The 17,249-nt window shown below is 42.9% G+C and overlaps 1 protein-coding gene across 1 annotated transcript in view; it reads left to right on the top strand.

Annotated features, from left to right (window-relative positions):
- LOC311124253 (synaptotagmin-9-like) overlaps positions 1-17,249 on the top strand; it is a gene marked incomplete at both ends in the record, with an annotated part of 46,309 nt that overhangs the window by 14,999 nt on the left and 14,061 nt on the right. The window contains 2 exons of the mRNA XM_084198426.1: positions 2,234-2,738; positions 6,713-7,271. Coding sequence (XP_084054552.1) covers positions 2,234-2,738; positions 6,713-7,271 — 1,064 coding nt within the window. The remainder of the gene's footprint in view (positions 1-2,233; positions 2,739-6,712; positions 7,272-17,249) is intronic.

Raw genomic sequence — 17,249 nt, 5'->3', positions numbered from 1 at the left:
GTATAAACCTTTATACTGTATATACGGTCTATGTCTATGGCATAAACATTAGCGTTTCCAATACTAAGGCTAAACATTTAGAAATAAATTATATTATAAGAAAACACACTCGCCGTTTGTTAATTTATATTACCCTACAAAGCACAATGTTTTATCTAAAAATTAGATATAGCAAGTATGTTTGTGGCAAACAATTTAGCAAACTATGAGTTCTGTGAGGAGAAATGGACAGAGATGTCCGACGTCGTCACAACATGTTAAACTCTTACAGAGGATCCATCACATACTTTAATCCTTTAAAATGGCTGTTAAATATCACCTGCACGCCAGGTATTTCTAAATATTGACGATTTCAGCGTGAAGAGGGGCTTAGAACTTGTTCAAGATGGGTCAATTGATTCCCATAGAATGGTTCTCCCCAACACATTGTCTTGCTCTATTCCTATCAGTCAAGGACAACAGATTACAGCAGCGCTACAATCAGGACCCTGGGCGCATATGGGACTCCAGAGGAGATAATTAAACAACTTTAGATAATTCCTAATTAAGTTTGTCACGCCTTCTCTTTAAGAAAAAATTAAGGGAGGAAGAGAAAAGTTCCCGCAAAGCACACTTGTAATTAACCAAGCCATGTTTTTTCAATTAGTGCACAGTGATTTGATCAGTCTTAGGCCGTTCCTTGTGGTGTGTCTTTAATGGCACGCAGCTAGAGAAGCCCACAGGCAAACTATGACTTATACACTACATGACCAAAGGTATGTGGACACCTGCTTGTCGAACATCTCATTCCAAAATCATGGGCATTAATATGGAGTTGGTCCCCACTTCACTGCTATAACAGCCTCCACTCTTCTGGAAAGGCATTTCCACTAGATGTTGGAACATTGCTGCAGGGACTTGCTTCCATTTAGCCACAAGAGCCTGAGTGAAGTCGAGCACTGATGTTGGGCAATTAGGCCTGGCTCGCAGTCGGCATTCCAATTCATTCCAAAGGTGTTCGATGGGGTTGAGGTCAGGTCTCTGTGCAGGCCAGTCATGTTCTTCCACACCGATCTCGACAAACCATTTCTGTATGGACCTCACTTTGTGCACAGGGGCATTGTTATGCTGAAACAGGAAAGGGCCTTCCCCAAACTGTTACCACAAAGTTGGAAGCACAGAATCGTCTAGAATGTCATTATATCATTATATGCTGTAGCATTAAGATTTCCCTTCACTGGAACTAAGGGGCCTAGCCCGAACCATGAAAAACAGCCCCAGACCATTATTCCTCCTCCATCAAACTATGAATTGGGGCAGGTTTCGTTCTCCTGGCATCCGCCAAACCCTGATTCGTCCGTCGAACTGCCAGTTGTTGAAGCATGATTAATCACTCCAGAGAACACGTTTCCACTGCTCCAGAGTCCAATGGCGGCGAGCTTTACACCACTCCAGCCGACGCTTGGCATTGTGCATGGTGATCTTAGGTTTGTGTGTGGCTGCTCGGCCATGGAACCCCATTTCATGAAGCTCCCGACGAACAGTTCTTGTGCTGTCATTGCTTCCAGATGCAGTTTGGAACTAGGTAGTGAGTGTTGCAACCGAGGACAGATGATTTTATACACGCTATGCACTTCAGCACTCAGCGGTCCCTTTCTGTGAGATTGTATGGTCTACCATTTCGCGGCTGAGCCATTGTTGCTCCTAGACGTTTCCACTTCACAATAACAGCACTTACAGTTAACCGGGGCAGTGCTAGCAGGGCAGAAATTTGACAAACTGACTTGTTGGAAAGGTGGCATCCTATGACGTGCCACGTAGAAAGTCACTGAGCTCTTCAGTAAGGCCATTCTACTGCCAATGTTTGTCTATGGAGATTGCATGGCTGTGTGCCCAATTTTATACACCTGTCAGCAACGGGTGTGGCTGAAATAGTATCTTACATCAACCATCAGTTAGAAACATTTCAATGGAGACTTCTAAAGGACAGGCTCTTTTTTTAAATGTGCAAAGGATTTGTTTTTGGGAGAGGCTTTATATCAATAATAGATATTAGAAATGTTGTGAAATGATGATGTGATGATGATGATTAATTCTCTTCAAAGCCTTTGCCTTGTAGATGTTTCATTGATCTTTATTTATCTCACTGTGCCTCTCACATCCTTATATCAGAAAAATGACCCTATTATGTATTGACTCTCTCCCTTTCTTTCCTCCCTCTCTCCCTCTTTCCCTCCCTCCCTGCATTCTGTAGATGTGTCGGTGAGCCTGCTGTCTCTGGTGGTGACTGCCTGTGGCCTGGCCCTGTTCGGTGTCTCCATCTTCGTCTCCTGGAAGCTCTGCTGGATCCCATGGAGGGAGCGTGGCCTCTCCCCCAGCATCAAGGAGCCCACCCATGGGCACCACGATTCCCCCATGGCACCTTTGCAACCGTACGTCCCAGCCAGGGAGCCAGTCTACACGGCCGTCGACCCACCCGTCCCCGCCCTCGACCGCCGTGAGTCCCACCGTTGTTCCATCGTCCCTGTGGCAACTGGGACTTTGACGGGGCCGGTGACCCCCGTATCGCCGCCCCCCACAGCGGCGATCATCCCCATCCCAGAGGCAGCCATGAAGATCAGCCACACGTCTCCAGACATCCCCCTGGAGTCCCAGAGTAAAGGCCGGGAGAACGGGGTCCAAACCAACCCTCGCATGCAGAGGCAGACCACTGAGCCCTCACCCTCCGTCCGGTCAATGTCTATACACACAGAGATTGGGTGAGTACTATATCACAATCCTCCACTATGATGAAGACACTACTGTGCTATGTACTCTGCTTGTATACTGTAGTACCTACTATACCAGGGTCCCTTACAATTTAAGACTGCTACTAAGACGGCTACTTTGGTTTCATAGTACATAGTATTTAATTAGTTCACCACAAAGGTTATCACAGTAGGTACAGTTGAAGTCGGAAGTTTACATACACTTAGGTTGGAGTCATTAAAACTAGTTTTTCAACCACTCCACAAATTTCTTGTTAACAAACTATAGTTTTGGCAAGTCGGTTAGGACATCTACTTTGTGCATGACACAAGTCATTTTTCCAACAATTGTTTACAGACAGATTATTTCACTTATAATTCACTGTATCACAATTCCAGTGGGTCAGAAGTTTACATACACTAAGTTGACGGTGCCTTTAAACAGCTTGGAAAATTCCAGAAAATAATGTCATGGCTTTAGAAGCTTCTGATAGGCTAATTGACATCATTTGAGTCAATTGGAGGTGTAGCTGTGGATGTATTTCAAGGCCTACTCAAACTCAGTGCTTCTTTGCTTGACATCATGGGAAAATCAAAAGAAATCAGACAAGACCTCAGAAAAAAATCTGTAGACCTCCACAAGTCTGGTTCATCCTTGGGAGAAATTTCCAAATGCCTGAAGGTACCACGTTCATCTGTACAAACATGGGACCACGCAGCCGTCATACCGCTCAGGAAGGAGACGCGTTCTGTCTCCTAGAGATGAAAGTACTTTGGTGCGAAAAGTGGAAATCAATCCCAGAACAACAGCAAAGGACCTTGTGAAGATGCTGGAGGAAACAGGTACAAAAGTATCTATATCCACAGTAAAACAAGTCCTATATCGACATAACCTGAAAGGCCGCTCAGCAAGGAAGAAGCCACTGCTCCAAAACCGCCATAAAAAAGCCAGACTACGGTTTGCAACTGCACATGGGGACATAGATCGTACTCTTTGGAGAAATGTCCTCTGGTCTGATGAAACAACAATAGAACTGTTTGGCCATAATGACCATCGTTATGTTTGAAAGAAAAAGGGGGTTGCTTGCAAGCCAAAGAACACCATCCCAGGAAAATTATGTGGATATATTGAAGCAACATCTCAAGACATCAGTCAGGAAGTTAAAACTTGGTCGCAAATGGGTCTTCCAAATGGACAATGACCCTAAGCATACTTCCAAAGTTGTGGCAAAATGGCTTAAGGACAACAAAGTCAAGGTATTGGAGTGGCCATCACAAAGCCCTGACCTCAATCCTATAGAACATTTGTGGGCAGAACTGAAAATGGGTGTGCCAGCAAGGAGGCCTATAAACCTGACTCAGTTACACCAGCTCTGTCAGGAGGAAAGGGCCAAAATTCACCCAACTTATTGTGGGAAGCTTGTGGAAGGCTACCCGAAACGTTTGACCCAAATTAAACAATTTAAAGGCAGTGCTACCAAATACTAATTGAGTGTATGTAAACTTCTGCCCACTGGGAATGTGATGAAATAAATAAAAGCTCTCTACTATTATTCTGACATTTCACATTCTTAAAAGAAAGTGGTGATCCTAACTGACGTAAGACAGGGAGTTCTTACTAGGATTAAATGTCAGGAATAGTGAAAAACTGAGTTTAAATGTGTTTGACTAAGGTGTATGTAAACTTCCGACTTCAACTGTTTAAAGCTTTCAGTACATTGCCACTCCATGAGTACCATAGTCCACCATGATTGGAGTCAATTCCACAAATGTAATTCTAATTAAATTCTCTCTCCCTGTAAATTCCATTTAATTTAATTCAAATTCCAGGTCAGTTTTTGAATTCAGAGATAATTCAATTCCTCTGAATTCCAATGTTAGGTTTAAATTCCAAGAATTCCCTCAGGGTTTCAGGCTGATCATGTCACTGTTCAGACAGCCTAGACTGGAAATATAGGAATACAGGTTGAAATTATTAAAAATAAATCCTACAGTACATTGTGTATACTATTTGCGATCATTCCTTTAACTGGGTAATGTAAAAATATTCAATTCCAATTCAATTCCAAAGATTAAAGGTTTTTACAGTTCAAATTCCATTCCAATTCAAAAAGTCCAAACAGTCTAATTCCAATTCCATAACTTGAAGATGTATTTACATTTCAATTTAATTCAACGTCAATTCTCCATCTTGAGTGAATTTATGAATTGAATTGGAATTTGAAATTAAATTGGAATTTACCCCAACCCTACATTACATATACAGTGGGGGGAAAAAGTATTTAGTCAGCCACCAATTGTGCAAGTTCTCCCACTTAAAAAGATGAGAGAGGCCTGTAAGTTTCATCATAGGTACACGTCAACTATGACAGACAAAATGAGGAAAAAAAATCCAGAAAATCACATTGTAGGATTTTTTATGAATTTATTTGCAAATTATGGTGGAAAATAAGTATTTGGTCAATAACAAAAGTTTGTCAATACTTTGTTATATACCCTTTGTTGGCAATGACACAGGTCAAATGTTTTCTGTAAGTGTTCACAAGGTTGTCACACACTGTTGCTGGTATTTTGTTCCATTCCTCCATGCAGATCTCCTCTAGAGCAGTGATGTTTTGGGGCTGTCGCTGGGCAACATGGACTTTCAACTCCCTCCAAAGATTTTCTATGGGGTTGAGATCTGGAGACTGGCTAGGCCACTCCAGGACCTTGAAATGCTTCTTACGAAGCCACTCCTTCGTTGCCCGGGCGGTGTGTTTGGGATCATTGTCATGCTGAAAGACCCAGCCACGTTTCATCTTCATAATAATTGCTCTCACAGTTGATTTCTTCAAACCAAGCTGCTTACCTATTGCAGATTCAGTCTTCCCAGCCTGGTGCAGGTCTACAATTTTGTTTCTGGTGTCCTTTGACAGCTCTTTGGTCTTGGCCGTAGTGGAGTTTGGAGTGTGACTGTTTGAGGTTGTGGACAGGTGTCTTTTATACTGATAACAAGTTCAAACAGGTGCCATTAATACAGGTAACGAGTGGAGGACAGAGGAGCCTCTTAAAGAAGAAGTTACAGGTCTGTGAGAGCCAGAAATCTTGCTTGTTTGTAGGTGACCAAATACTTATTTTCCACCATAATTTGCAAATAAATTCATTAAAAATCCTACAATGTGATTTTCTGGATTTTCTTTCCTCAATTTGTCTGTCATAGTTGACGTGTACCTATGATGAAAATTACAGGCCTCTCTCATCTTCTTAAGTGGGAGAACTTGCACAATTGGTGGCTGACTAAATACTTTTTTTCCCCACTGTATGTCTACTGTGCTTCTGAAGTACAGACACCATAATTGGTTTGCGACTTTGGTTTGCACATTGTTTTGCACGAGTGAAATACACCCCGACAGCTCATTAATTAATTTGAAAAAATGTTCTCCAGATTCTTCATTTCACCTTCAGAACATTGTAAACTTCATCCACACTTAGGTAGAAACCATGACTCACTCCGTTGTTAAAGCCCTGTGTGACACAAAAGAGGCAGTTGGAAAGTTCTAGCATTGATCAGGTTTAGAGCACTGAACAGAAGCTCAGACTTAGCAACCCAGCAGCTGTAAGGCAGCTATCCCACTGAGTCTTATGGAGTCACGTCCTCTACAGCAAACAATGTTCTATGAGTAATTCTGCTCCCAGACAGCCTCTTTGTATCAATGAGTTTCATTTTAGTTGTTAGTCATTTGTTTGTGGTTGAAGGAAAGTCTATCCTCTGTTCAGCACGTAACACTTACCCAAAACTCAGCCCTCTTGAAAAACTGAGTAGAGTGAATTGCTATTTTTATCGATTGTTGCTTGAGCTGTAACGGTCATATTTACAGAAAGCCTTTGTCTATTTTATTCATGTACTCTGTTGTTGTATCAAGTACACATTTGCTGTCTCTCTGTGTGTCTCCTCTCACCTATGCTAACAATGGTAATGTGTCTCTTTCTGTCTGTCCTCTACACAGGTCTAACTCTATCCGTAGATTATCCGTAAACAGGTCCAACCCGGACTTCAACGTGGCCCAGTTCCAGAGACAGGACTCCCTGACTGGGATGGGCCTGGGTCTGGGTCGTCTCAAACCAGAGCTTTACAAGCAGCGCTCCCTGGAAGGGGATGAGGGGGGCCGGCGGGGCGGAGGCTGCGGACGCCTACACTTCATTCTCAAGTTCGACTGTGACCTGGAGCAACTCATCGTCAAGATCCACAAGGCGCAGGATCTCCCCGCCAAGGACTTATTGGGCACCTCTGACCCCTACGTCAAGATTTACTTACTACCAGACCGGCAGACCAAGCACCAGACCAAGGTTCACCGCAAGACCCTCAACCCTGTGTTCGATGAGGTATTCCTGTTCCCCGTGGAGTACGCTGAGCTGCCGACGCGCAAGCTGCACTTCAGTGTCTACGACTTTGACCGTTTCTCGCGCCACGACATCATCGGCCAGGTGGTGGTGGACAACTTCCTGGATCTGGTGGACTTCCCTGCAGAGACAAAACTTTGCCGGGACATCCAGTACGTCTCCACGGTGAGTCAGCACGTCCTGTTTGATCACTTCCTGTTTCCGGCTTTTAAGGGAATGTTTGTTCTGCTTAAATACCCTGTTAGATTTACTAAGATAAGTGGTCAATTATAAACTATAGCAGGATATTCATTTCGGATTATAAATTTTTACGGCACTGTACTTGGTTGAATGCCTCATTCATTTTTCAAGATGAGCCACAGTAAGCTCTCAGTGAGTCGCTTCATCCGCAATAGAGAAAATGGACTCAGTTTTCAGCTGGGGTTAAGGCGGCGCTAGTGTCAAATGTGCATTAGTTAGCAATTTCGTCATGTAAAATCTGACGCACTGGCATTTTCCAGCCCTAACGCCGGGTTCTGCAATTTACCTGTCTTGTATCAGCTCGCTTGCGCTCCGATGGGAGGGGTGGAAATATTTGAGTTGTGTCCTTAAAAACATGATTTCAGGCAGCGCTGTTAGGGATATGTAAGACCAACCAAAAGCTGGTTTTAGCAGTAACACAGTTGGTTATGGCATTTTGACAGCAGAAACACAGCCTATCTAGCTGTGACACACACTGCCCATATGCGCATGGAACAAGAGTAGCCTAATGTGCTTTTGGTGCCTGTATATACTTCGTATTTAGAAACATAAAAAACATATAGAAACCAAGCACAGCCTCACCTCCTCTCAATTAAGGCTTTTGTTTGTCCTGCCCAATGCAATCGCGAAGTAGTCAAGACTGTCGATAAAGGGTTTGGCTCCTGAGACCGCTTGTAAATAAATCTTAATCACCAAAGCTTTATTAAAATGTCATGTTTGAGAGGAGTAAAACAGTGAGCTGACATTCCCTTTTTATCTATGTATTGTAGGCAAGCCCACATTATTTATGCCATGCAGGTCCCATTTTGGACGTGTGAAAAAAATAAAACTCCATGTAGGCTATGTGTCAATGCCCATCATGAAACGAGAGATGAGAACCTTGGTGAATACCGGTGAACCTTGTATTTAGAAGTTATCTGTAACCTGCAACAATGGCTTGTTTTCTGTTTTATATGTTCAAAACCCAAGCCCTCCCTTAGGCCTACTATAACTAAGGCTGGTTCAACAGCAATGCCTGTCTTTTTTATCCTGGCCATTTTATGACATCATAAAATTTTACATTTATTTATTGTTGTGGTTTAAAAAAAACTGATTGCTGATTGCTGGTTTTTCATTAAATTTTATTACAACCAATCTTATCAGAATGATTCACCTGCCTGGTTTAATGGTTACAATGTCCGTGGCGCGCATGCAATGCAACTTCTGGAGATGTGTGAATGGGACCTGATCTGTAAGATGGTTCCGATTATGTTAATAAAATATAGGCTGATTTGGGAGCAGTATAACGGTGAATGGACATTCTCCATTTCTTTTTATATTGGATCTTTGTCAAGTTACTGTGAAAAATTATTTGTTCTATTTTTAGGCCTTATCAATAATTTATTTACTCTTGCTTATTGACAATGTTTGGCATGTCCATGCTCAGCCATAATGCAATTTACAGTAGGCCTAGCCCCTATATCATTGTGAATGCTATTGAAACCATGCAATTACATAGAACAATGTGGACTGCAAATGGGTTCAAGTTAATGTGTTTATCAAAGATAAGTCTGCATTTTTCTATTGTGTTTCTGTAAGCCATTTAACAAACTATAACGGACTAACATTGGAATTGAAGTTGATTCCAAGGCAATACATAAAAGACTGTAAATACAAAACTTGAAGCAACCACATATTTCGCCATGGAGCACGTTCTGATTGGCAAGTGAGGGGCCAAGCCTCGACACACCCACAACTTGTTTATTCATCAAAACACAGCCAACGCCACCAAGTGCGCCGATAATTGTGATAGTGATAATAGCAAAAATATTTCTGACACACCCCTGAACCTATAGCGCTACCGCCTGCGCTTAGATGTACCATTATATTAGGTATGTTAAAATAGAGCCCAATGTGTTTCATTTGTGGGAGAAAGAAGTCGTCAGGAGACATCTGACTGTGAAGACCTACCCAAGTAAGAGTGCCTTAACATGGAGAAAACAGAAATGACTGCTAGCCAGCTCACTGAGCTGACAGTTGGGAATAAATTAAAGGAATTAGCTGGTGCGTGGAGCGAATGTATCTCCACTTTTTCAAAGAGGATTTCTCTTATGATGACTTTGTTCTTGCTGTAGTTCTGGTGCTGGTGAGAAGGAGGTTTCTTCAACCTGGAGCATAGTATCAGATCATTTTCACGACACTGAGCCTAATGAGAGACTCTGTTGTATTATTCTGACAGGTCTGGGGCAATATGAGGTTCATATTGTTGGGCAAATATAATAATCATATAATAATATGCCATTTAGCAGATGATTTTATCCAAAGCGACTTACAGTCATGTGTGCATAAATTTTTTATGTATGGGTGGTCCCAGGGATCGAACCCACTACCCTGGCGTTACAAGCGCCATGCTCTACCAATTGAGCTACAGAGGACCACATATGTCAGTACCTAGTCTTGAAATCCCACAAAGGAAAATATTAACCCATATTTTGCATAGCATGTTATTTAATGAGTCTAATTTCAGTTAGCCTAACCATCATTATTGTTTCTCCTCAGATTTTGCCTGCACATATATGTGACTGGTTACAGGATCCTAGGCATTTGACGCTAGTTCCTACTTCAAAAGAGAGCCGTTTGAAAAAAATTGTATATAGGGAGAAATACAGGATTCTTCCAGGCTAGCTATGATTGGCTGAGATAGTGGATACACCAATGCCGAGAGATGAGTCCTTATTGGTGTGTCATGTCACAGGCTTCTGTGTTAAAAAGAATGGGGCTCCCCTGGTCAGTATATAGATCATCTTTTCTAGATTTTTGGAATTATATAGCTTTGGACAACTGCAAAAGTGTTGCTAAAGCATTCAACAACATTGCTGCCCTGGATTTAGCTGGTGCTATCGACAAAGCTCAGTGGCAGAAAGTTGTGAGAGACAACTTTTTTTCTGGAGGACAATGTCATGGATTTAATGTAATGGACATACACAAAATAGTCCAAATTGGTGAAGTGGAATGAAAAAAATTACTTGTTTCAAAAAATTCTAAAAAATAAATAACGGAAAATTGGTGTGTGCATATGTATTCACCCCCTTTGCTATGAGCCCCCAAATAAGATCTGGTACAACCAATTACCTTCAGAAGTCACATAATTAGTTAAATAAAGTCCACATGTGTGCAATCCAAGTGTCACTTGATCTGTCACATGATCTCAGTATATATACACCTGTTCTGAAAGGCCCCAGAGTCTGCAACACCACTAAGCAAGGGGCACCACCAAGCAAGCGGCACCATGAAGACCAAGGAGCTTTCCAAACAGGTCAGGGACAAAGTTGTGGAGAAGTACAGATCAGGGTTGGGTTATAAAAAAATATCAGAAACTTTGAACATCCCACGGAGCACCAGTAAATCTGTTATTAAAAAATTGAAAGAATAAGGCACCACAACAAACCTGCCAAGAGAGGGCCGCCCACCAAAACTCACAGACCAGGCAAGGAGGACATTAATCAGAGGCAACAAAGAGACCAAAGATAACCCTGAAGGAGCTGCAAAGCTCCACAGCAGAGATTGGAGTATCTGTCCATAGGACCACTTTAAGCCGTACACTCCACAGAGCTGGGCTTTACGGAAGAGTGTACAGATAAAAGCCATTGCTTAAAGAAAAAAATAAGCAAACACATTTGGTGTTCGCCAAAAGTCATGTGAGAGACTCCCCAAACATATGGAAGAAGGTACTCTGGTCAGATGAGACAAAAATTGAGCTTTTTGGCCATCAAGGAAAACGCTATGTCTGGCGCAAACCCAACACCTCTCATCACCCCGAGAACACCATGTTTTTCATCGGCAGGGACTGGGAAACTGGTCAGAATTGAAGGAATGATGGATGGCGCTAAGTACAGGGAAATTCTTGAGGGAAACCTGTTTCAGTCTTCCAGAGATTTGAGACTGGGACGGAGGTTCACCTTCCAGCAGGACAATGACCCTAAGCATACTGCTAAAGCAACACTAGAGCGGTTTAAGGGGAAACATTTACATTTCTTGGAATTGTCTAGTCAAATCCCAGACCTCAATCCAATTGAGAATCTGTGGTATGACTTAAAGATTGCTGTACGCCAGCGGAACCCATCCAACTTGAAGGAGCTGGAGCAGTTTTGCCTTGAAGAATGGGCAAAAATCCCAGTGGCTAGATGTGCCAAGCTTATAGAGATATACCCAAAGAGACTTGCAGCTCTAATTGCTGCAAAAGGTGGCTCTACAAAGTATTGAATTTGGGGGGTGAATAGTTATGCACGCTCAAGTTTTCTGTTTTTTTGTCTTATTTCTTGTTTGTTTCACAATAAAAAATATTTTGCATCTTCAAAGTGGTAGGCATGTTGTGTAAATCAAATTATACAAACGCCCAAAATCAATTTTAATTCCAGGTTGTAAGGCAACAAAATAGGAAAAATGCCAAGGGGGGTGAATACTTTCGCAAGCCACTGTACGTGTGATTTCATAAAGAGATGGGTGGGGCTTAGGAGGGTGTGAATGATTCTGAATAGGCGTAAAAAAAGAAGACCTCACTAGCAAGTGTTAAAATCACATCAAAAACTTTGAAGGGCTTATTCTCAAAAGTGGGTAAATTAGTATAGAAACGTTCATAGCAGCATTACTTTCCCATTGATTTCTCCAATTGCAGTGTATGATATACAATTTTGAAGCCTGTACTGTATAGAGCCTGTATAAACTGTATAAAATAACAGTGGGAGGGGACTTTTAATGGGGAGGGAATTTTAGTGAGAAATTATGTAGTTTGGTGGGCAATTCGTTATATTTAAAGTTACAATAGGAAAAGAGACAAAAAATAAAATATTTGTATTTAAGAAACACCACCTAAAAAAGATCGTAGGAGGGCAAATGGGCAGGTGCACCAGCACCCCTAGGGCTCCATCTGTGCACGTGCCTGCTGGTATCTCATCTCTCAGTGGTGAAGCATTGTCTCCTTCAGAAAGGTAACTCATAATCACTTTCTCTGCATTGTTCCATCCAGTGGACCCTGGTGAAGGACACAGAGGCATTTCCATTAGTATTAGCATTAGGCGCTAATCTTCCCAATTCACCCCATCTCAGCTCCTTTCCACCAGGTCCTAACCTCACTCAGCAGAGTTAAATGGGCCCATGGTGATGATGCCTGAGGTCGTCAGGAATGAGTGCTCATCACAGTGCCGCGCAAATTAGACAACTGACAGCTCTGTGTGTGTTTGTGTGATGGAAAGTTCAGTGTGTGTGTGTGTGTGTGTGTGTAAATATATGTCTGTCACGCTTAGGGCTGGCACAATTACTGTATAACCGTGTAACCGACAGTTATGGATGAAGACCGTCATGAAAATAAAATTACTGTCATCATCGTTTAAAAATAATACAACGGGACGGGACGGTCGGGCATTCGTGTGGTTGAGTCAATTTCAGCTGTAACATAGACTCTACAACGTGAGGAAATGTTGTTGCTCCATGCTGAAACAAGCAAGGGTTGTAGCAAACTAGTCTTTGGTTGCCTAGGCAATGCCCCCCTTCCTGCAGCAGCACATGCAGTCAGGAGCGGAGGAGAGGAGAAAATGTGCGTGTACATTTTTATTAATTGTTTTACTTTTTCTCTCTCTACTTTTTTCTGTAGAGTGCTGTCTCCTGCATTTTTTTATATGCCAGCCTCCAACCTCTTCTCCCCATGATGTCTTAGAATAGAGATGTTTAATCATCTCCTCACAGCAATCCTTTTCAAAGCTGTGTAAGATCAGACAGACCTGTCTTGTTGTGGACAATCACAGGTAGGCCCTGTCTTCAGTGATTGAATTGATTGACCAGCACCTTTCTCAGTGTGTGACTGTGTGAGCTACAGTAGCTGTGATTTGGCCATTGATACTGTCTGTGTTTTTCATGCCATATGGGACTGGTGGGACTGGCATTTATCAGAGCTCTCCCCTCCCATTGATTATAGAATACAATTCATATTATTCCAGGGAGGTCAGTGATGCTGAATCAATGAGGCGTAGCTGATGAAGAGAACACACTCACACACACTGATATATGGTGACATTTGTCACAGATGATTTAACACACACTCAGCGTATTCCTGTACACACAGGTTTCAGATACAGTCACAGCAAGGAGCGTAATCAATGCAGTGTAATCAATGGACACATTAATAGGCATCTTGTGTGTGTGTGTGTGTGTGTGTGTTTCTGTGGGCATCCGTATGCATGTGTGTGTGTGTATTGAATTCAGTGTATACTTTGTTAAATGACATAACGACACAGCAACTGTCTGGCCACCCTTTCTTTGACAGTATGCAAATGTTAAGTTATGAATAATTCATGATCCGGTTATTATATCCTCTGGGTTGGGGTTCAGGTGATTCTGTACCTTTACTAGTGATACAAGTCTTTGTAGTTTGTCTGAACAGCGACCATTTTGACTTTTATGAGTTTGGAACCCAGGTGACCTGACGCCAGGTGACTCATTGTTCCTTCAGGATGACTGTGTTAGAGCCCTCTGCCCTGTTGCCTGGAGAATAACAGGGATAGCTAATGACCTGTCCTTCCCTTCAACCCATATCAATGGAACTCAATGGCACTTAGACCAGGGGTGGTCAACTCTACTCTGGCCCTGGCTGTAGACTTTTGTTCCAGCCAATGTGGCTGGCCAGCCCTACTCCTGCGTAGCTACGTAGAGGGTGTGCAGGCTTTTGTTCCAGCACTGATTCAACTGATGTGCTGCTGATTAGTAGAATCCTAGTGCTGGGCTACATTCAAATAGAGATGTTTTATTGAGGCCCTGGGGTTTCGGATGTAAAAGTTGTGCTTCAGAGTGTACTCAGTGGTAATTATCTGAATGCAGGCCCTCTGCTGCCTGGTTAACATCAGCCGTCCTCTCCTCTCTCCTCTCCCCTCTCCTCCTCTGCTCTCTCTCTCCACTGCTCTTCTCTCCTCTCCTCCTCTGCTATCTCTCTTTACTGCTCTACTCTCCTCTTCTCTCTCCTCCTCTGCTCTCTCTCTTCACTGCTCTACTTTCCTCTTCCCTCCACTGCTATATTCTAGTCTCACATAATTGGTTGTCTAACATATTTACCACGTGTGTATATGTGTGTGTGTGTGTATGGTGTCCAACTGTCGCAGTGTGGTTTAATTGGATGCTCTGTGACACGACTGAACCCTACCTCCATCCCCTCACCTCGTGTTCCTCCTCTCTCTCACCTCCCTCCTCCCCTCAGCTCTGCCTCCTCCGCCTCCACCTCACCTGTCTGGTAATAAGGCAATCGGTTCTCTCTCGCTCTCTGGTTGATGACGGTGAGATGCCGCTCTACCCACCATCTCTGATGAGCTGTAATGTAACCTGCATGCTAATGTTAGCCTAAATAATAATATGAATACATTCTTAGAAGAAACGGTGCTATCTAGAACCTAAAAGGGTTCTTCGGCTGTCCCCACAAGAGAACCCTTTCAAGAACCCTTTTGGTTCCAGGTAGAACTATTTTGGCTTCCATATAGAACCCTTTCCACAGAGGGTTCTACATGGAACTCAAAAGGATCCTACCTGGAACCAAAAAGGATTCTACCTGGAACCAAAACAGCCTTTTTTCTAAGAGTGTACAGTGGGATACAATGAGGGTGGTAGTAGGCTGGCCAGAGAAATAAAAGCATTCAGTGGAGGCCAGACTCGGTGTAGGTAGTAATTATAAAATGGCCACTTGTATTGCGTCTTTGATAAGTTAAATTTGACTTTCAAATATCTTTGCCACTTTGATCCAGACATTATTTTTGAAGATGACCTTATTAATGTGCCAGTGAGGGGTTGTCTGGTAACATGGGGTCATTAGCTCTGAGTGTATCTACATTTGGGAAGGACAAAAATATCAGTCTCAAGCCCATGATATTTCATTTGACCGCAGGCCCAAGATTGAGAGCAGTGGTATTTGGATGTGTGTGTGTGCGTGTGCGTGTGTGTTTGTGTGTTCATGTGTGTGTGTGTCTGTGTGTGTGTGTGAGTGTGCATGCATGTGCCGCATGTGCTTCTGTGCATGTTTATGTTTGCATACACAGAGCAGGATGGAGGGCTTCGTTTCAGAGGGCAGTGACCTAAATCGCGGTTGTCAGTGAGAGGGAGGCAGCTTTGACAGGTTGACACAGAGATGGTGATGGCATCCATTAATAACTAGAGCCTGTCTAGGGCTGGACTGGGCCTCCCACTAAGTCTGGAGCCCCAGCAACAACAGAGAACAGCCCTAACCAAGACTGAGACCAAAAAATCATACATCCCTCATGACTAAGGCCAGGAGTTCTCCTGACCATGTAACCTGACCAGGAAATCTCTGGGCCTAGTTATAGCCTGTAGGTTATACATGTATAGTTTTTGCGCTTTACATTTAATTTTCACAATGATATTACAATTGGATTGCAATAGTCTTGTTTGTGTTGAGCTGCCTGTGGTTAGCGTTCCATAGCCTGAGGGCACATGAAGCTCTCTGGAACAGTTAAAAACCCAAACCAAACCACATGAGATCTGTCTAAGATGCTCTGTCAAAACAGTTCACAGACCTAGCTCAGTTAAATGGCTTCCTCTTAGCTTTCATAAGCAAGCATATGGCCCCAAACACAACTATTTACTGCAAATGACAACCCGCTCATACGGTCTAGCTACAGTATATTATCTACACTCGAGTTAACCACTTACTGTGTAATGTGACATGAAAACACATGCATATCGGAGGAGGTTGTAAAGGTCTTGAATGTAAAACTGTTGTGGATGATGAGGGGGCTTGACCCAGAGAACCTCCAGTTATAAGTAGAACATTACCTCCAAAGCTATCATCTAGCCAGTTAGTCTAGAACCAGTGAAATAGGTCAGAGCACGCTTATATTATCCTAGATCAGAAGAAACAAAGAAACCTGACAGAACTACTCTCTAGTGTCGTGTCTATAACACTCTGTGTCCACCCAATATATTCTATCTTCCCTCTCTCTGAACCACTACTCAAGGGGAAAAGAGAAATAACAAAAAACAGAGAGATGAAGGATGAGACAGTATGAAACAACCCCACTGAAGTGTTACTGAGGAAGAGGGAGGAGTGTGTCTCAAAGAGCTGACAAGATCATTCATCTCTCCCTTCTTTCACAACCTGCGGCCATCAGATCCACATCTCCTCACATAGCTGACAGAATCACACAGGTGGATCCTCACTGACCAGCTGTATCAGTACTCTGTATGACGGGGAATATATACAGTGGGGAAAAAAAGTATTTAGTCAGCCACCAATTGTGCAAGTTCTCCCACTTAAAAAGATGAGAGAGGCCTGTAATTTTCATCATAGGTACACGTCAACTATGACAGACAAATTGAGAAAAAAATATCCAGAAAATAACATTATAGGATTTTTAATGAATTTATTTGTAAATTATAGTGGAAAATAAGTATTTGGTCACTGTCAGAGTGGTGTGTGTGTGGAATCAAACGCAGGAACCAGGATGACGTTAAACACTTTAGTAAATCCAAGAATAGGACAAAATAGCCTCCCCAACCGGGTGGCGCACAAATTACGCACTGAAACACTGTGCGGAAAACAAGAAAGAAGCGCACGCAGTGCAAACTCTCGAAAAATACAACCACGAGAGACTGATACGGCTGACACAGGCTGACACAAATCAATAACGCATAACACCTGACCCAAACACAAGCAACTAAATAGGGAAAACAATTAAGACCCAAATAAGGGACAGGTGTTAAGAACAGACAAAACCAAACGAACATGAAACATAGAACGGTGACAGCTAGTACTCCGGAGACGACGACCGCCGAAGCCTGCCCGAACAAGGAAGAGGAGCAGCCTCGGCCGAAACCGTGACAGTACCCCCCCCTTGACGCGCGGCTCCAGCCGTGCGCCGACCCGGAGCTCGG

Source organism: Coregonus lavaretus (genome assembly GCF_964263955.1).
Source record: "Coregonus lavaretus genome assembly, contig: HAP1_SCAFFOLD_1286, whole genome shotgun sequence".
NCBI lineage: Eukaryota > Metazoa > Chordata > Actinopteri > Salmoniformes > Salmonidae > Coregonus > Coregonus lavaretus.
This window is presented reverse-complemented; position numbering and strand designations above follow the sequence as displayed.